General features: G+C 41.5%; 1 protein-coding gene across 1 annotated transcript in view; it reads right to left on the bottom strand.

The window, feature by feature from the left end:
* The window catches only part of Cd84 (CD84 molecule), a 101,663-nt gene that overhangs the window by 68,938 nt on the left and 11,205 nt on the right, over window positions 1–21,520 (bottom strand). Inside the window, exons 2-4 of the mRNA XM_029567242.1 lie at window positions 14,720–14,971; window positions 13,975–14,091; window positions 1,080–1,184 (exon numbers count right to left, since the gene is read on the bottom strand). Of these exons, the coding sequence (XP_029423102.1) occupies window positions 1,080–1,184; window positions 13,975–14,091; window positions 14,720–14,971 (474 nt within the window). The remainder of the gene's footprint in view (window positions 1–1,079; window positions 1,185–13,974; window positions 14,092–14,719; window positions 14,972–21,520) is intronic.

The raw sequence follows: 21,520 nt of genomic DNA, 5'->3' as shown, positions 1-21,520 counted from the left end.
TCTCTCTCTCTCTCTCTCTCTCTCTCTCTCTCTCTCTCCCTCCCTCCCTCCCTCCCTTCCTCTCTCTCCCCTCTGCTTCTGAATTAGGGTCCTACTGTGATGCCCAGGCTGGCCTCAAACTCTTGAGATCAAGTCATCCTCCTGCCTCAGGCAATTGGATATCTGGGACTGCAAGAGTACACCAACATGCCCAGCGGATCAGATTTTTAAAACTGAGAATAGCACAACTATAGAAAGATCCAGAGGGATCCAGAGGAATCCAGAGGGATCTAGTGATAACTATGAAAGCAAAATTGGTACATAGCCCTCAATGGCTTTCCAAGGGTCCTTATCAAACTACAGTGAAATTGGGAGTGACTCTGGTGATTCTGTAGTCTAAATATTTTACCCATGAGGACACTGGGCCTGAGAAATGAGCACAATAGTTCAAAAAGTATAACTTGTCAATAACAGTGCTAAACTTGAGCCCAATGGGCCCACTAAATGCTAGTGCTCCTGGAATAGATTCTGAAGATGCCTCAGCATCAGGACTACTAGCTTAAAAGGTGTTGAGGTGGTGGTGTGAGAATCATAGAAATATTGGAACTGGGAGCCCATTTCTAGAGACAAAAAGACCAAAAATAAAAGCAAGTCAGACCCTGACTACTTGGAGCCTGGCCCCAGTTACTTGTAATGTGTTATTCAAACATCTAAATCCTAACTCCTAATGACTTGTGATATATTATTCCAAATGGCCAGCCTCAAGAAAGACAATTTATATTGTAAAATTCATTACTTAACAAGATGGTAATATGTCCACTTATCTATTCAGAAATGAACCCCATACAAATGGCACATGAGATAAGACCAGTTATAAATGAACTCCATTTCCTTTGGCCGGGGGAGGGGGGGGGATTTTCTTTCTGAGAATTTGCCTGCTGTGTCTTAGTCTCTCCTATGGCATGTTTTCTTTATTAAATATTTATATAACTCTCGATCTGGAAAACGCTTTCATCCCTAAGCTTTTGGTTTGTCACTGGTAGTCCTAGAACAACATTTTGGTCTCCTAGAGGGGGAACTTTCTCCTTTCCCTCCTTTACCTCTACTCTGGTTCTTGTGGTGGTCTGTCAGTTTGCCTATGGATAACTGACGTTCTCTGGCTGCTCTCCAGGGAAGCCTGAAGGCCCCTGGGCTGTTGCTAAAGACTGCCATCACCCAATAGAGTAGAAGCTAAGGATTTCTTTTTAGGCCTTTTGGAAAACCTTGCTTCCTGTTTTCAACTGAAGGACCCTGGCCAAGTGTGATGGTTAATCCTAATTATCAACTTGATGGGATTTAGAATCATCATGGAAATAAGTCTCTGGACATGCGTATAGGATTTTCTAAATTAGGTTAACTGAGGTGGGAAGATGCACCCTAAATGTCAGTGGTACCATTCCGTGGACTGGGATCTTAGAGTGAAACAAAGGAAAAAGCGAGCTGAACACAGGCATTCTCTGTTCTCTGCTTCTTGGCTGTGGACATAATTCAACCAGTCATTTCCTGTTTCTGCTGCAATACCCTTTCTGTCATAAAGGACTGTATCCCCCCAGAAGTGTAAACCAAAATCCTTCCTTTTTTTTTTCCTTTTTCTTTCTTTTACTTTTTGAGACAGGGTCTCACTATGTAGCTCTGGCTGACTTGGAATTTTATGTAGACCAGGCTGGACTCAAACTCACAGAGATCTGCCTATCTCTGTCTCCTGAGTGCTGAGATTAAAGGCAAGTACCACTATGTCTTGTTCTCTTGGTCCGTCCATCGACCAATCCATGGCAACTTTCAGTTTGTAAAATTTTACCTTCAATTTAGCTTCTATTTCTTTCTTTTGGTTAGTTTGACTAAAGGTTTGTCAATCTTATTAATTTTTTTAAAGAACCAACTAGATTCTTATCTTTTACCCTGCATAAAACTCAACTCCAAATAGATCAAGGATCTCAACAAGAAACCTGACACCCTGAATCTAATAGAGGAGAAAGTAGGGGATATGTTTGAACTTATAGACACAGGAAAGGACTTTCTGAACAGGACCCTAATAGTGCAGGATTTGAGAACATCAATTGACAAATGGGACCACATGAAACTAAAAAGCTTGTTTACAGTAAAGGGCATCATCATTCAAGTGAAGAGACAGCCTACAGAATGGGAAAAAAATGTTTACCAGCTGTACATCTGACAAAGGCTTAGTAGCTAGAATATGCAAAACAAAACCAAAAAACCAAAAAACCACCTAAGCATTAAGAAGAAAACAAACAACCCTATTAAAAATTAGAGCAAGGAACTAGAGAGAGCGTTCTTAAAAGATAAAATGCAAATGGCAGGAAATCTTTTTAAAAATGCTCAATATCCTTAGCCATCAGAGAAATGCAAATGAAAACTACTTTGAGATTTCATCTTACCCCAGTCAGAATGGCTAAGATTTTAAAAAAGGCAACAAATGCTGAAGTGGATGTGGGGAAAGGAGAATACTTATTCACTGCTGGTGGGAGTACAAACTGGTACAGCAGCTATGGAATATCAGTGCAGAGGTTCCTCAAAAAGCTAGAAATAGATCTGCCACACGATCCACTCATACCACTCCTGGGGATAAACCCAAAGGACTTCATATCTGTCTACAGAGATATCTGCTCATCCATGTTCATTGTTGCTCTATTTACAAAAGCCAGGAAATGGAAACAACCTAGATATCCATCAACTGATGAATGGATAATGAAAGTATGGTACATTTAAGCCGTGGAATATTATTCAGTTGTTAAGAAAAACAAAATTATGAAATTCGAGGGTAAGTGAATGGAGCTGGAAACAGTCATTCTGAGTGAGGTAACCCAGATCCAGAAAGACAAATGTTGCATGTTTTCTCTCATATGTGGACACTAGCTTTGAATCTTTAGATATGTATACTTCACTTAGAAAACCCATAGAGGTCAGGAAACTAATGAGGGGCCACAGAGGAGGGGAGTTCAAGGGAGGGGAGATGAAATGCAGTGATATAAAGGGGTAAAGGGGAATAATGGAACAGATATGATTAAATGCAGGTGTGGAATGCGAGGGAGAGTAGAGGAAGGATTATGGGGATGAGTAACTAACACTAAAGGCCTTTTGAAAAAGTCATGTGGAAACTGACTACTGTAGAAAAACATGGGCCTATATTAAAAAAGTTTATTTGGAGTAACCCTATAACAGGAAAACAAGTCCCTTACTGGACAACCACAGGCTAGCAAGTAAAAAGCCCAGTGCCAGGAATGGGTTATCTCTTTGGAGTTGTTGGCCAGTGGGATCCCATAAATCTCCTCCCCAAACATTACTGGCTATTGCCATTGCTCTTGGTTACTCACTAGAACTTGACAGTAAGATCCTATTATTGAAAACACTACATACTTGAGTCATAGAACATGGAGAAATCAAGATGGTACTGACTGAAATTTCACCCCTACTTATTAGCTTTCATAGGGCTGGAAGGCGTTATGTATGCTACTGGAGGAGAAAAATAATCATCAGGGTAGTCTTCAATTACCCAGCTGTGAACCCTGAAAGCTACAATAATGACTGGCTTGGCAAGATAGGACCTCTGGTACAATAGTGGCATGAATGTAATGGGAGTAAACAACCACTTTCTAGATGGATTCCACATGGAATCCATACCTGGAACCATTATTGGGGTCCAGGACTTGTGGCCAGTAGGTTATAGACCCTAGGAGAGTGCCAACTAGTATTATTCTGCTAAGTGGACATTGTTTTAAACTGACTTCTAATAACTTACTGTTATACTCATAGATTAGTGCCTATCTCTTTTTGAAGTATATGGTGATTAACAGAGATCCACAACAGATCAATATGCAGAGAATAAGAGACTGTGGAGCATTCAGCTTTAAATGGAACATCTATATATTACCCATCTCCCCAAGATTCAGGGATACTTATGGAAGAGAAGACAGAAATAATGTAAAAGCCAGAGGGAGTGGATGTACATATGAACCCACAAGACCTGTGCAAACTCTGCCAGACAAAATCCCAGCATGGAGGGGGGAGTTAGGTACAAAGTCCTATCCTTAGCTGAGGAATTATTAGCAATTGATTGCTGCCAGGAGAGTCAGTTTTCTTTAAAGGTGTCAGTCTGATATGTTAACTACACTTCATGGTATGGCTCCTGACATAAGAATATTTGTGGCGATAAAATAATGAAATTTGCAGGTAAATGGATGGATCTAGAAACTGTTATACTAAGTGAAGTAACACAGACTCAGAAAAACAGACGAAGTATGTTCTCCCTCATATGTAGTTCCTAGCACCAAATCCTATTAAACTCCAGGTCCTTTTAATAAGATGATGCTATACAGCAGTTCCTTCTGCATGAAATAACTACCATCATCACGACTTCAGCTGAGCCTGATCGCTAAACATAGTCACAATTGGGCTTGTTGACGGTTGTGCTCATTCATTAAAGGACTGCCAAGCAGGGTCACTGGACCCTCACCTGGGTATCTAAGCCACTCTTCCCAGCCAACTAGCCCAGCCTTGGAAGACAAAAGAAAGATGAGGAAAAACCCAATAGAGGGATGCTTTTGGAAGCCCTTGTCAAGAAATTCCGATAGACTCTCATATGAACATTTGAAAATTGCCCTGTTCTGACTTTTTTCTAGTTCCCTGTCTAGAACTTGTAATGCTAATTACCCTTGCCTTTACTTCTCCTTCACATCTCCTATTCACGATTAAAGGACTTTCTTTTGCCCTTAGAGATAAGAGTTATGCAATTTGGGAGTCTTTTGGATAGTCCCACTGAAGGGGCACTCCAATTGCCTCACCCTGCATCCCTGTTCAGCATGGAAGAAGCCAGAGCGGTCTGCGTCCCTATTCCCTATTGGTTTTTTGGGTAACCCCTTCAGAGCATGGTGTGATAAGAATAGGAGGTAAGAATTGGCTAGGCATTTAGGGTAAAAGACTCCAAAGAAATGTAGCCAGTTTCTGGATGAAAAGTCAAAATGTCCTTGGGCCTGTTAGCAACATACTCTGTTGATGTTGTATATGCTGTACTAGATTATTTTACAAGATTATTAATTTTTTGAGGTAGAGTTGGAATTTATTTTATTTAATTAAGAAAATTTTTGTGTATCTCATACACAATATCTTAATCATCTTTATGCCCCCTTTCCCATTGGAACCCTCCCATAGCCCCCCTCACTGGATTTTATGCATTATGCCATTTACATTAAGGCCTCTCAAGTCAAGTTAGTATCTCCTGATGTCCTTCAGTGCATGCTTATCCACTAGGATCTAGTCAGCCTGTCTAGAGTCATCCCCTTAAAGAAAATCAGCTCTTCCTCACCCAGTAGTAATCAATGGGCTAATAGTTCTCCAGCTAAGATTGGGATCTGCTGCCCATTTCCACATTCTGTGCTGGGTTTTTGTCTACTTGTATTTGCTTGGATCTTGTACATGCTAAACTCAGTCCCAGTTAATATATTTGATGACTCTTCCTTTGTGTGCACTCAAGCCCCTTGTGCTGGATAGCTTTAGTGTCAACTTGACACACCTGGGTTGAGGGAGCCTCAATTGGAGAATTGCCTCTATTGGACTGGCCTGTGGCAATGTCTGTGGGGCATCTTCTTGATGAGTGATGTGGGAGGGCCCAGCCCACTGTGGGTGGTGCCACCCCTGGGAAGGTGGGCCTGTGTAGCATAAGAAAGCAGGCTGAGCAGAGGCCAGGGGAGCAAGTCAATAAGCAGTGTTCCTCCATGACCTGTGCTCCAGCTCCTGCCTTCAGGTTCCTGCCCTGAGTTCCTACCTTGGGCTCCCTGATGAACTGTGACCTGGGAGATGTAAGACAAATAACCCCTTTCCTCCCCAAGTTGGTAGTGGTCAGAGTATTTTGTCACAGCAACGAAGAAACAAACTAAGACACCCCTGCTCACCCTCCATGATCAGCTACCCCATCTAGCAACTCTGCTCCCACTCCTCTCCTTTAACTTATCCCCTTCCTCCTTCCTCTCTACCCATGGAACTCTCTCCAACCACTCCTTTTCCTTACCCAGATATGATCTCTCTCATACACACTGTCTTAGAAACTTCATATAGGGAACTCAGGGAACAATTAAAAGTAATTCTCTCTTCTTCAGAGAACATCCTTCCACTGTACAAGGTAGCTAATGGGGACCTTGGTTCCATTTGGGTCCGTATGTATACCAAGCATCTCCAGGTATTAGGCAACACCTTCAAAAACTAGACCAAGGACCCCAGACTCCTTTCCTTATGAGACACAGCCTTCAAGATCTTTAATAAATAGGAGGATAGCTCAAGAGTCATAAAAGCCCAACTGGAAGAGAAAAGAGATAAAGGACAAGCTCAGCATATGACCACAACAATTTCCTGTTCTCCGTTCATCTCTGAAATCATAGAGCTCCATCTAGCAGTCCCTGGTTTCATCTAAGGGAGCTAACCTGGTCTCAGGTTGGAAGATGCTTTCCTGTTGTCCTTGTGGTCAGCTAAGACATTTCAGCTGGGAGTGCCCCAAACCACTGAGTTTCCCCCAGGGCTATTCCAATTTTCAGGGTTGAAACCCATTAGAAGTGAAAATGCCCCCTTCTCCCTTATAAGGGCAGGCCAGCCTCAATCCAGGGACCCCATACTAGCAAAAAGACAAATGCCCTTGACTTTGTTTCTAAACTATGAGGAATCTGATGAAGAAAGAAATCCCTCTCCCTGTAAGGACTGATAGGTCCCTATGAATGAACCTCAGATAACCCCAGATGTAGCAGGAACCCAAACAAAATTTCTTATCAATATAGAAGCAATCAATATTCAAATATCAATATAGAAGATTTTCCATTTTGACCACCTTCCCTGGTTTGACCTTCTGGTCCTTAGTCCTCTTCACTGATAGTATTGATGAGAAACTCCCAAATGGCCCATGTTATATCCCTCTTAACCTGCATGATAGACAAATACCTTTTTCTTGGAGACAATGTCTTGCTGTAGTCCCAGCTGACTTAGAACTCACTATGTAGACCAGGCTAGCCTTGATCTCATAGAGATCCATCTGCCTCTGCCTCCTGAGTGCTGGGAGTAAAGGCACAAGACCATGCTCAGCTGGACAAATATCTTTTCACTAATTTATGAGCCTACCTATCTTTCCCATTCCCTTTCTAGTTAGGAGCATTGTGTCCAAACTTCAGGCCCACATAAAGCTTTTTGAGACTTCAGAGGCTATTCTGGATTCCTAACATGGAGTACCCTGTTCTGTAATGTCCAGAGCTGTTAGGGTCTCAAAGGCCCTCATTTACAGTCTCTACTATAGATTCCTACATCAATCAATAAGTTTCCCCAGAAATCTGGGATACCTCCATCCCTAGAACCTCATTAACAGCCACTCATGCTCAATGGCCCTTGCCTTTAAGGACTATAACAATTTTTCTTAAGGCCCCAACATCCTTTAAAGCCTGAAGCACAGAAAGGCTCATGGTCTCTCACTAGGAAAATCCTGGCTATTTGGTTACTGTGCTGATGTAACTCTGCATGTAACACCTTTATTTTGACAGTAAAGAAATCAAGCAGATCCTGTAGGATGGACTGGGGCATGAGGACCATAAATGAGTCTGGGGTCTCAGTCCATCCCTTAGCTCCCCCTCATACCCTCTTGGAGCAGGCATCTTCCAATGCCACTTGGTTCATGGTGTTAGACCATAAATGGCTTTCTTTTGTGTTCCAGTCCATTTAAACTCTCAGTTCCTATTTGATTTGAATGTCAGGACTCCTCCTCATCCAGGCTACTCAGCCATTTACCTAGACTGTCTATCTCAGGGCCTGTGGGATAGGGTCCACCTTTATGGGCAGGTCATAACCAAAGACTTGTCCTCCATTGAATTTCTTCCTTTAGTATGTAGTTGGTTTATTAATCTATAGCCCAGACCTACTTACTTCAGATCAAACTACTGTCTTAACTCTTTGAAAACTCCCTATGTGGACATAAGGATTCTTTTTCAAAGGCCCAAATCTCCCTACAAAAGTCCAGTTCCTGGGTATTATACTAACCTCAGGCACAAGGAGCATTTCCAGTTACCACAAAGATCTCGTTTTAACAATGAGGCCCTTAACTACAAAACAATAACTAAGTTCCTTTTCCGACATGCCAGGATTTTTCAGAATCTGGATTTCCCATTGTGGCCTGATAGCTAAACCTCTCTATGAGGCTTTGAGGGGACATAGTCATTGTATTGGATCCCTGAGATGACATTGGCCCTGGACATCCTAAAATAGGCACTTACCTCTGCACTAGCTTTAGCTCTCTATAATCTTACTCATCTCTTTTCTCTGTATGTTCTTGAGTGAAAGAATAACTGGTCATTTTAACCCACACTTTGGGACTCTCCCAGGTCTCAGTTGGCAGTTGCTTATCTTTCCAAGTCATTAAATCTGATGGCAAGTAAGGGGCTTCTTGCCTTAGGGCACTGCCACTTGTAGTTTATCTGGTTGGAGGGGCTCCTAAATTAATCTTGAGATAGAGTGTAATGGCTCATAAGCCCCACCATATCCTTAAAACTTCCAACTCAGGGTCTTCCATTAGGTCTCAAATAGCAGAATCAATAAGTACCAAATTCTTCTCTTATAAACTCAAGTGCCTACTATAAAACCTTGCCAAACTTTAAATCTTCCTACCTAGCTACAAGATCCTAACCCTGAGGCCTCTCTATAATTTTGCTAGGTGAAGAAAGTTGATCTTATCAGTAGTGCTAGAACAGTTCCTCAACCTGAGGCTGTCTGGTTCACAGACAGTAGTTTTATGATAGCAGAACATAGACTTCTGAGGCATGCAATAGTGTCTTAAAAAGATGATAAAACCTGGGCCTCTTCTGGGTAATTTCATGTCAGCTCCCAAAACAAAGCTAATTGCCTTCCCTAAGGCTCTCCAGCTTTGGGGCAGGAATGAGACTTTACATTTATACAGATATAACCTATTCTTTTCACATGACCAATAACCATGTAGCCATAATGGAGAGAAAAGAGTGTCCCTGCCACCCATAATACCTCAATTAAGCATGTCTCTGAGCTTTTCAGGCATAGACCTACTAGAAGCCATGTGCCTTCCAATTTAGGTAGACACTATATACTGCAAGGCCCATTAAAAGGGCCACTCTGACATTCTCAGAGTAGCAACTGAGCTGCTCAATAGACTAAACAGGCAGCTTGGCTTCACTCTAGATTTCTTTGGTTTCTAAGTTCACCCTCCCATGTCCTCACAGACCCCTCCAGGAGACTCAGCAGGCTTTACACTATGACTCACAGCCACTCCAGAGGGATGGCATATTAAAGTACTTGTCTTGTTGCTGTGATGAAATAACTGACAGAAGCAACTTGAAGGCAAGATTTATTTTGGTTCACCATTCTGGGGTACTGTCCATCTTGGTGGGGAAGTTGTGGCAGTAAAAACTTCAGGTAGCTGGTCATGTCACATCCACAGTCAAGAAGCAAAAAAAAAAAAAAAATGATGCAAGCTTGGGTTCAGTTCATTTTTCTCCATTTTATTGGGATAAGGATCCAAGCCCAATGGGCCTTCCTGACTCAGTTAACCTAATCTAGATAATCCTTCACAGAAACGCCCAGAGGCTGCTTTTCATGGTAATTCTAGATCTTGTCAAGTTGAAAATCAAGATTAACCATCATAACTCTATCCATTGTCAATATGACACCTAAATGCATCACTTTTAAGTCACAACTTTATATCCTTTGTCCTAACAGGCTCATGGCCATTCATAATGCAAAATATTCAAGTCCAACTTCAAAAAATCCCCATAGTCTTTAAATTTCAACACCGTATAAAAGTCCAAAGTCCAAGTCTTTTCAGAGACTCATGGCAGTCTTTTAACTGTGAGCTCCTATAAAATAAAAAAAAGAGCTTAATAGTTCTAAAATACAATGGCACAGAATAAACATTCCAATTCCAAAAGGGAGAAATGGGATCATAGCAAGAAAATACCAGACCAAAGCAATACTGAAACCAGCAGGAAAACCACCAAATCTCTCAGATTCATGTCTGGCTTATGGGGCTGATGATAGAATTGCCTAGGCTTCAAAGGGCTTGAGTAGCCTTGCCTTTCCAGCTCTGCTACATGCAGCACAGATTGCCTTTCTCTTGGGTCAGCTTTCACCCATGCCTGATGTTCTTCCTTCAGAAGCTCAAATGCCTACTCCTGTAAGCTTCTTTGAGATTTCTGTCTGCCCTTCCTGCAAGACCCAAGTAAAACCCACCATCAAATACTTCTAGACCTTAATGAGTAGCCAAGATTCTTTCTCTTTTTCTGAGTTCTATGATATATTTTCATAAGCTATCTATCCATTATTTCCACAGCATTCTAGAACACTCAATCTAACTTTGGAATTCATTCTAGGCCTTTTCCTTTGGGGAGACTTCTCAGAGTATTCCTGGACTGAGGTCATCTCTTCCCTTGAGTTATGACCCCATCTTTACCCCTTTATATCAACATTGCTGGATTCCTATACTGGCCATAGGCTTTCCTCTTCATCTTCATAATATCTATTATCATATTTCTTATCTCTTCCAGAAATTACCTCATGGCAATACTTTTAACCATTATGGCTTTCATTATCCTCTTTTTCCTCCTCCTAATCCCTATAGCTACCTCTCCTTATCTCCTCCAAAAAGCTCTTGATCTCCTCAAACACCGCAACTCAGCCTTTGCAGTGGACTTCTGGCTTTGCTGGCTCTTAAGTCCTAATTGGTTTAGTAGTGCTTAACCAGCCAATCCATTCAAATAGACTCAATTAATAATCTTCCTCTATACAAATTTTCAATGGAATCGCTATCTTACCAGACTTAGCACCATTTTAATACCATATCACCACTGTCATAGTCATCTAGGAACATAAATTTCACTTTTTCATATCTCCTTGCTCACTAGTTGAGGGCATAGTCTTGTCAGATGTGGCCCTCTTAAGCCAGGGTCCCAGTGGTATCGAAGCTATGGCAACAGTGAAAAGTCCATTCATTGAGCAAATTCACTTTCCTGTTAAGACAAAAAGAATGTTCTCTCTCTCTCTCCCTCTCTCTGTCTCTCTGTCTCTCTGTCTCTGTCTGTCTCTCTCTCTGTCTCTCTGTCTCTCTCTGTCTCTCTCTGTCTCTCTCTGTCTCTGTCTCTCTCTCTCTCTCTCCCTCTCTCCCCCTCCCGGATAACACGCACATCTCACAGGCATGTGCTATTGACACACCTGACAAAACTCTAAGTAAAAACTCTCAGTTTGACCAAGTCAGTCTACCTTCTTGAGTTCTGATCTCTCTCCTTAGCAAGATTGTTTTTCCTCTAAAAAAGTCCTCCAAAGTCCTCTCTCTCCAATGACTAACAATGATTCCCAATCAGCTCCCCAAAGTGTCACCATGTTGGGAAAATAAAACAATTTCAGCACCCCAACATCAAACCCTTCAGCTGCAGCCCCTTCTTGGAATGATCTTGACTTTTTACTTCTTTCATACCTCAACCTCCTCATGTGAAAAAGATAAATCTTTCACTTTTCTGCCTAGACAACACCACGTGCTTTGGGCCTTTTCTTCTATGTAGAAGTAAGGTGTGTGGTTATTGGACCAGCACTTGCACCATTGCCTTCCTCGCTCTTAATATCCAAGGTGCTCCTAATAACCAAACCTCACTGTACCCTTTTTAAGGATCTCTTGGCCTGAGAAAGCAATCTAGGTGATAACCCATTATAGCAGGTCATATGTACTGGTAAAAGTGAACTCGATTTGGCTTCTTGTATTTATCATAACTTGTCCATAAATTATTGAGGAAAATCCTGAATTAGCTATGGAATTGGGTCCATCAGGATGAGGTTGATTCTCTTACCTCAAGAGTACTGCAAAGCACTGTACCCTCCATATGCTTTCATAGCCTAAGGAGTGGGTACTACGTGGCCTTAAGAGAAAAATGCTGTGTCTATGCACATCTATCAGGGACAGTATGAAATGCAGCTAAGAGAACAGACATCTGATTTTAGGGAGGGAAGGAGGGACAGAAAGAGGAAGAGACTCTAAAGGATGATTCCTTTGGCAGGACACATGGGACTGACTTTCTTAGGTGATAACTCTTGGGTCTGCTCACATCACCAACATAGTTACTCTCATTCTTTTTAGCCTTTGTTTATTTAACCCGATATCCTTCAAATCACAAACCATTAGGTTCCATATGGTATTGTCCCAGGAATATCAACCCTCTTGGCATCTGTCTTCCACCATGAGGTCCTCTCAGCCTCTGAATGATGTTATAGTCTGTCTTTTAACCTCCTACCATTTCCTGCTCTAAAATATTACTTAAGAATCAATCATATAACAGGTCAGAAAGCCCAACCAGGGCCCCTCACCCCTATTCAGTTCTGAAGCAGCACCAAGAGAAAAAATAACTTTCTTCCCTTATTTAGCCTTGCTGATTTATCAGTGGGGAAGATGAAGAGACAAAGCTGGAGAGGCGGCTCAGTGGTTAAGAGTGTTTCCTGTTCTTCCAAAAGACCCGAGTTTTGTCCCCAGCACATACATTGGGTGGCTTACAGCCACCTGTAACTCCAGCTCTGGGGGATCTGACACTATTTTCTGCCATCCACAGACATGTGCATGTCCCCCCTCATATTTAAAAATAAATCTAGCCGGGCATGGTGGCGCATGCCTTTAATCCCAGCACTTGGGAGGCAGAGGTAGGCAGATTTCTGGGAGTTGGAGGCCAGCCTGGTCTCCATTAGCGAATCCAGGCCAGCTAAAGCTACAGGGAAACCTTGTCTCAAAAAGACCAAAATAAATAAATAAATAAATAAATAAATAAATAAATAAATAAATAAAATGAATCTTAAAAAAGAAATAAAGGGGCTAGAGAGATGGCTCAGTGGTTAAGAGCCCTGGCTGCTCTGGCAGAGGACCAGAGCTCAGTTCTCAGCACCCACATGGTAGCTAACAACTGTTATAACTCTAGGTCCAGGAAATCCCATGCTTTCTTTTGGTTTCCATGGGCTTTGCATGCATGGGTGTACTTACATACATACAAGCAAAACACTAATACACATTTATATAAAAAAATGAGCAGAAATTCCCACCCTTTAATAATCAGACCCTGACTACTTGGAGTCTGACCCTAGCAACTTGTGATGTCTTATTCAGACATCTAAAGCCTAACTCCTAATGACCTGTGGCATATTAGCACAAGTGTTCACTCTCGAGAAAGACAACTGGCATTGTAAACTTTGCTACTTAACAAAACAGTAATATGCTCACCTATCTCTCCAGATACAGACCTCACCCAAGTGGCACACAAGATAAGACCAAATAGCTTTTCTTAACTGTTAAAAAAGAACTCCAGGGGACTGGAAAGATGGCTCAGTGGTCAAGAGCATTGGCTGCTCTTGCAGAGGAGCTGGGGTCGATTCTAGCACCCACACAGCAGTTCACAACTGTCTGTAACTCCAGTTCCAGGGCATCCAACACCCTCTTCTGACCTCCATAGGCATTGCACGACATGGGTGCACTTACGTACATGCAGGCAATATACACATAAAATAAAAAAATAAAATATTTAAAAAAAGAACTCCAGCTGGGCATGGTGACACACACCTTTAATCCTACAACTTAGGGAGGCAGAAGCAAATGGATCTTTGTGAATTTGAAGCCAACCTTGTCTACAAGGCAAGTTCTAGGTTAGCCAGGGATACATAGTGAGACCTATCTCAAAAAAAAAGAACTGCACTTCCTTTTAGAGGAAGATTCTCTCTCAGAATCTGACTTCTGCAGCTCTGTTTCTCTTGCAGCACATTTTCCTTATGAACTTTTTCTTATCTCTGTTCTGGACTGGTAAATACTTTTACCCTTGTGTCTTCAGCCTGTCACTCTTGTTCCCAGAATGGCACTTTCTATTCCACCCTGGGCAAGTGACTTCAGTCCTTGGAAGAAAGAAGCTGTATTCTCACACTAAATCCTACCTTGCCTCTTCTTGTATAAATGGAGCAGAAACACTGAAGACGCAATGAGAATAAGCAGAGCGAGAACAGCCAGACCACTGAGCAACCTGATGCGACGAGGATGGAGGCCTGGGATCTCTAGAAACAGAAGTTGTTGTGAGTCTTAGTTATCAGGAAACAGGCCCAGGATTCTGGGCAGATTTGTCTGCATTCAGGGTCACTGTTAAAATGGAATGCCCTCTAGGGAATACCAAAGTGCTTCAGGAAACTGCACTTTCTGCTATTAAAAGTCATGAACTGAAGGGCTGGAGAGATGGCTCAAAGGTTAAGAGCACAGACTGCTCTTGCAGAGGACCCAGGTTCAATTCCCAGCACCCACATGGTGGCTATGAACTGTCCTTAACTCCAGTTCCAGGGGAATCCAAAGCCTTCTTCTGACCTCCACAGCATTGCACGACATGGGTGCACTCCTATACATGCAGGCAATACACTCATACACATAAAATAAAAAAAAATATTTTTTAAAAAGTCACAAATTGAGTCAGAGGGCCAATAATGGGCTGCTTCAAAATATCTTGAAATGCTTAGCACCTTGAAGAAGGCTTTGGTCTTTTTCACAGTGTACTTCCTTGAGAGGCGATACCCCCAAGGTCAGACTCAGTATAAAGGAGGCATAATTCCCCTAAAGATGAGGCCAAGGTCAGGCCTTGAAGCTCTTCAGAGTGATTTCTGAGACTCACTGGGAGAGATGGACAGAGCTGGTTACCTGTACAGAGCTGCTGAGTAGTGATGGAGTCAGAATTGTTGCTGACAGGGTTCTGGGCTGTACAAGTGTAAGTCAGCTCTTGGTGTTCAGGGGTCTGGAAGATTTGAAGGACATTGCTTTCTTTTCCAGAGGGACTCCAACTATATGTCACATTCTTTTCTTCTTTCCCCACAGAGCATGTCAGTGTGACATTACAAGTGTTGTTTTTGAGTGTTATTAAACTCTGTGTGATCTTTGGTTTTCCAAGTCGATCTGTAATGGGAAAGCATATGAGCCTACGGTGAGCTTGTGAGAACCAACTGTTAACTTCTCAGAAATTTTGCATGATGGATGTTGAACGTAGTATTAAAGGTTAAGTTATGAAAACATAAACAAATTGAACTAAAATAATTATTTAAAAAATATTCTGGGAGTGGGACTGGAGAGGTAGCTCAGTAGTTAAGAGCACTGGCTGCTCTTGCAGAAGATCTGGGTTTGCTTCCCAGCACCAATGAGGCAGCTAACAACTGTCCATAATTCTAGTTCCACAGGATCTAATGCCCTTTTCTGGCCTCCATGGGCACTGTGTACATGTGGTACATGTACATACATGCAGGAAAAATACTTATACATATAAAATAAGTAAGAATAATAAAATATGAAAATTACGTTTTGACATTTTACTAGAGTCTATGCTCTTGTGGTGATCTGTATATTTTGTATCCCCCGCTTTGCAATGATGTGCAGGGAGTCAATCCTTTCAACTCTGTAGGTCTTGAAAATTAACCATGGTAGCAGTTTTTAAAATGTAGAAATGGAAATGTTGCAAGTTTGGGCTTGATTTATTGTTTTGGTCTTTGATGCTCTCCACTTTAGAAAGCCACGAAGGAAAGCTTATAAATGCAGATGAAACTTAAAACTCTATCGTGTGTGTAGCCACTGCATTGCGAATATTAATCAAAACATAATATTGCTCCATATCTGTAGAACATTTTCTGCCTTAGTAAGGAAACTGTTTACTTTCAGGAATTGGTACTGCATGCCTGTAAGCCTCACATTCATGAGTCTGAGGCAAGAGGATCATGAATTTGCAGCTGGTCTGGGATACCTAGTGAAACTCTTTCCAAAATAAAAAATTCTAAATTTTTGAATTATGGGAATAGAAGAAAAATTCTGTGACAAAGGCATAGAAAACATTTTCAATAAAATCAGCAGAAAATTTCCAAAAGAGAGGCCCATTAGAACACCAAATAAACGATACCAGAAAAGAAACTTTCATGTCATATAATGCTCAAAACTCTAATATACAGAACAAAGAAAGTGTATTGAAAATTACAAGGGAAAAACACCCATTGACATATAAAGACAGGCCCATAGATAAATAGCTGACTTCTCAATAGAAACTTTAAAAGCCAGAAGGACTTGGAACAATGTATTTCAAGTTCTGAAAGAGCAGGACTTCCAACTCAGACTGAAAAACACAGCAAAACCAGCTGTCATAAATGAAAGAGAAAAAATTATAAGATAAAAGTAGACTAAAGGAACTCTTGACCACTTAACAGCTCTACAGGAGGTATTAGAAAGACTTCTTCATATTGCAGAGAAAAATGGACACATCCATGAAGCTACAGGAAAGAATAAATCAGTCAAGAACAGCAGTTAAACACACGAGGAATGAGAAAATATCAAACACTACAAAATCAATAAAATGATAGAAATTAATACACACTTTTCAATAATAGGCCTAAATATTAAAGATCCTGATTCTCCAGCCAGTCAAATAACACAGACTAGCATATTGGACTGAAAAACAGGATCCATCTATATGTTGCTTCTAAGAAACACACCTCCAAATCAAAGATAGATGTTACCTTGAGATGGAAGGATAGAAAAAGGTATTCTAAGCAAATGGAACTAGGAAACAATCAGGAGTCATTGTTCTAAAATCTGACAAAACAGACTTCCAATCAAAATTATTCAGAAGAGATGATAGTCTTTCAATACTGATAAAGTAAACAATCATCAAGAGAACATTACAGGGTTGGGGATATGGTTCAGGGGATTAAATTACTTGTTGTGCAAGCATGAGGTCTCGAGTGTGCATTCCCAGCACCCATGTAAAAACCAGGCACAATGATGTTTATCTGTAACTTCAGCACTAGTACAGGGGAGACAAGCACTGGAACTTTCTGGAGAGCCAGATTAGTGAAACTGATGAGCTCCGGGTTCAGAGAGTGACTCTACATAAGAAAAGTTAGGGTGGAGAGCAATAGAGGAAGATACCTGATGTTGACCTCTGACCCCCACATGCATGCACACATACATGTCAGGGCCTCTGCACACACTTGCATGTGTACACATACCCACCATCCACACACATGAACATATATGAATGCATAACACACACAAATAGGACACTATTTTTTTTAATTTTTTAATTTAATAACCACATGATTAGAAGTAGAATTTCATTATAGCTTTAACATATTCAGTAACACATTCCAGAGCAAGGATACATCTTTTTCAAAAGTGGCTGTAAATTTTTAGGTTCACAGTTGAATTAATACAGTTATATAATATTGCACCCAGTATAAGCCCTGTAAGACATGAAATTGAATGAGTTTTTACCCTTTAAAGATCTCCATTTCATTTAAAAATACGCTGTTTCCTACATTTTTGATGCTACCAACAATTAGATGTTTGCACATGTGTCTTTAATCTCTATGTATCTGATTACTACTAGTCACAGTTGGTTACACTTGGATCCTTGCCACCTGAGCATGGAAAAAAGTCACCAGGTAGATTTCAACGGTAATGTTTTTCACCTCTACTAATTAACATGAAGCAAATTTTTATGCTTCTTCCTCAAATATAACTAATTTATTTCTTGATATTTTTGGTATTTCATACAGAACATCCCAAACAATCTTATTCATCTATATACCCACTTCCCAAATGGCACCCTCACATAGCCTCTCCCCCCACCCCCCACTGCAGCCCATATATTCTGTCATCCCTGTTACTATCCACTGTGTTGTTGGAATCCCCAGCCATTCCCCAGTGTTTGTCCATCCGGTGAATCTAGTCAGCCTATCTAGAATTCCTTGTTTTAGGAAGATCAGCTCTTCCTCATCTAGCAGCAATCAGTTGTTAATATTCCTTTAGATAAGATTGGGGTCTGATGTTCATTTTCCCAGTCCTATGCTGGGTTACTGTCTGGGAGTCTCTTGGGCCACCCTGGCCAACAACTCAAAAAAAGGTATCTCCTGTCTGGCATTGTTTCTTGTTATGTAGCCTTTAGCTATACATATGGACTCTTAAAAATTATATTGGCCCCTTTAATCTTTGGTTATACTTTCCCCTTGGGTGTTTAAGACCATACAGTTGGCCCAGAAAAATCAATTTATTTTACTCTTAAGGCCATTTGAGGATCTGATCCTCAGGAGTCACATGGGCTTGGGAGGAGCCGCTGGATCCTTTTTTTACCAGTTCCATCTATGTGAAGATAAGTCAAAGGTCCTGATCGACCACGGCGTTCCATCTATGTGAAGATAAGTCAAAGGTCCTGTTCGACCACGGCTGGCTTCACTTGGAAGCATGGGGGAAGTGATTCCTTTGTGTTGACCCTCCTCTTTGTAGACTGGACACTGGTTCAAGTCCATCCCGTGGGGTCTCCTCGGCATCCTTGATCAAGAGGACACGTGACTCACCACAGTTACAGGACATTTTGAGAGATGCTCATAGTCCCCTGGAACTTAGTCGACCTAGGGGGGCAAGGAGCCAAAACTGTCCTTTATGTCCCTCTGACCAAATTGGTATAGGCTTCAAAGTAAGTCTGTTAAACATCCAAGAAGGATAGTTCCACCAGCCTGGTACTTTTAATTACCATATGCCATGTAGATAGAACTTGAGCAAAGACCAAATGGTTTCAGATAAACCTGGCCTAGGCATGTTACATTCTTTGATCTGGTTGTATGTGTAATTTGTCATGTATAATATGGTTATACATATAATTGTATGTATAATATGGTTCCCTCTAGTTTCTCCATTTAAAGTGTCCCCATTTTTCCCTTTTCTCCCTTAATAATACCCTTCTCCTATGGTCCCACCTCTCTTGAACTCCTTCTTTCCCTTTATCTGCAAGTTTCCTTGTATAACCTTCCCTCCTCCCTCCCCTTAAAATAACTGCATTTTATCCACTTCCCTTTACTAACACCTGTCTCCTACTGTTCTCGCTCAGGTTCCTTCTTTCCCTTTACCTTCCTGGTTCCTTTTCATTTTCCTGGTCCCTGCAATTATATCAGGATACATACTCATGTATAAGGATTTGGTGCTAGGATCCACATATGAGGTAGATGTGTCATTTGTTTTTTAAGCCTGTGTTATTTCACTTAGTATAACAGCTTCTAGTTCCATCTATTCTAGTTCCATCCATTTACCTGCAGATTTCTTGATTTCATCTTTCTTTACTGCTGAGTAAAACTCCATCGTATAAATGAACCACATTTTCAGCATCCACTTGTTAGCTGAAGGACACTTAGGTTACTCCCGTCTCTTAACTATTGTGAAAAGAGCAGCAACAAACATGGATGTACAAGTGTCTCTGCAATAGGACGAGTTCTTTGGGTATATGCCAAGGAGTGGTATAACTGGGTCAAATGGTGGTTCATTTGTAGTTTTTTAAGAGTTTTCCACACTGTTTTCCATAGGGGTCGAACACATTTGCAGCCCCACCAGCAGTGAATGAGTGTTCTCCTTTCCCCACATCCTCTCCAACATTTGGTATCATTTGTTCTCTTGATCTTAGCCAGTCTGAAAATGGCTTTAATTTTTCATTCCCCTAATTACTAATGATGTTGAACACCTTTTAAGATGCTTCTTAGCCATCTTTACTTCTTCTTTTGAGAACTCTGTTCAGCTCCTTAGCCCATCCTTTAATTGAGTTACTTCCTTTCTTGATTCTTTGTTCTTGAGTTCAAAGATGCTGAGTTCTTGAGTTCAAATATGCTGGTCTCAGGAAGCTGGTGGCTGTGCCACCCAGGGATGCAAAGGGAGGTGGTGGTGGGAAGAGGTCCCAAGGGCTCCTGGGGACTACTGGGAGGAACTGGGCTGGTCTGGATGCAAAGGATCAGGAAGCAGTGGGGATTCTGGGCCTAGAGGTCATTCCTGGAGTCTGGGGTTCCAAGAGAAGAAATGGGCCAGTACCCAGGCTAGAAGGGGAGCTGGGAGGGTGAATGAGGCTGGGGTAGTCAAGGTGTGGTGGGCACTGCTGGACTTACCCAGGAAAGGTGCTGGCACCAGGACACTGGAGACTGTGCAGCCCAGGAAGCAAAGGGAGGCGAGGGTGGGACCAGGCCCAGAGGGCACCTGGGGACTAGGAAAGGTGCTGGCACCTGGACACTGGAGGCTGTGCTGCCCGGGGAAGTAAAGGGAGGTGATGGGGGACATTCTTATTCAAACCACCACACATTCTATCTAACAGTGGAATAAAGCTAGAAATTAATAGTAAGAAAAACTAAAGAAAGTACATCAAATTATGTAAATTATATAATACACTATTTGTGCTGGATCGCTTTAGTGTCAACTTGACACACCTGGGTTGAGGGAGCCTCAATTGGGGAATTTCCTCCATTGAACTGGCCTGTGGCCATGTATGTGAGGCATCTTCTTGATTGTTGTGTGATGTGGGATGGTGCCATCCCTGGGCAGGCTGAGCAGGGGCCAGGGGAGCAAGCCAGTAAGCAGTGTTCCTCCATGGCCTGTGCTCCAGCTCCTGCCTCCAGGTTCCTGCCCTGAGTTCCTACCTTGGGCTCCCAGATGAACTGTGACCAGGGATGTATAAGCTCTTTCCTCCCCAAGTTGGTATTGGTCAGAGTGTTTTTTCACAGCAAAGGAGAAACAAACTAGGACACTATTTAATAACAAATATAGTATTGAAGAATTCAAGAGTGAAATTAAAAAATTCCTAGCATTCAGTGAAAATGAAAGCACACATGTCCAAACCTATGCCCTACCATGAGAACAAGACCTAAAAGGGAAGTTTATAACGCCAAACTCCCATATTGAAAAAGTCAGAGAAATCTCATGGAAATAGCTTAATGATGCACTTTAGTGTCTGAGAAAAGGAAGAACAAGCTGAACCCAAAAGCAATAGATGGGAAGAAGCAAGTAAGGCTAGGATGGAAATTGATGAAACAGAAGTGAAAAAACAATACAAAGAATCAATGAAGCAAAGAGTTGGCTCTTTGAAAAGATAATTAAGATTAACAAACCCTTAGACAAGGTAACCAAGAAGACTAGAGGAAAAAACCCCCAAATTTATAAAATAGAGATGAAAAGAGAAACATTACAACAAATATCAATGAAATTCAAAAAATCATAAGGCTATACCTTCCACTAAATTGGAAAATCTAAAAAAAGTGGATGAATTTCTAGATGTATATGACCTACCAAAATGAAACCAAGATGAAATAAATGATTTAAACAGATCTTTAACAAGCAATGAGATTAAAACTGTAACTAAAAATTTCTCAATTTAAAATGTTCAGGGCTTGAGAGATGGCTCAGCAGTTAAGAACACTGACTATGCTTCAGAAGACTCGGGTTTGAGTCCCAGCACCCACATGGCAGCTAACAACTGTCCGTAACTCCAGTCCCAGGGGATCCGACAGCCTCTTCTGTCCTCCGCGGGCATTGCACGGCACAGGTGCACTTACTTACATGCAGGCAATACAGTCAGTCATACACAGAAAATAAAAAATAATAAATAAAATATTTTTAAAAGTCCAGGCCCAGATAGGTTGAGTGCCAAATAAGAGATCT

Source organism: Nannospalax galili, unplaced genomic scaffold, assembly GCF_000622305.1.
Source record: "Nannospalax galili isolate Female #2095 unplaced genomic scaffold, S.galili_v1.0 scaffold579, whole genome shotgun sequence".
NCBI classification, from domain to species: Eukaryota; Metazoa; Chordata; class Mammalia; order Rodentia; family Spalacidae; genus Nannospalax; species Nannospalax galili.
Note: the sequence above shows the minus strand (reverse complement) of the source record. Positions and strands in the feature narration are given on the sequence as shown.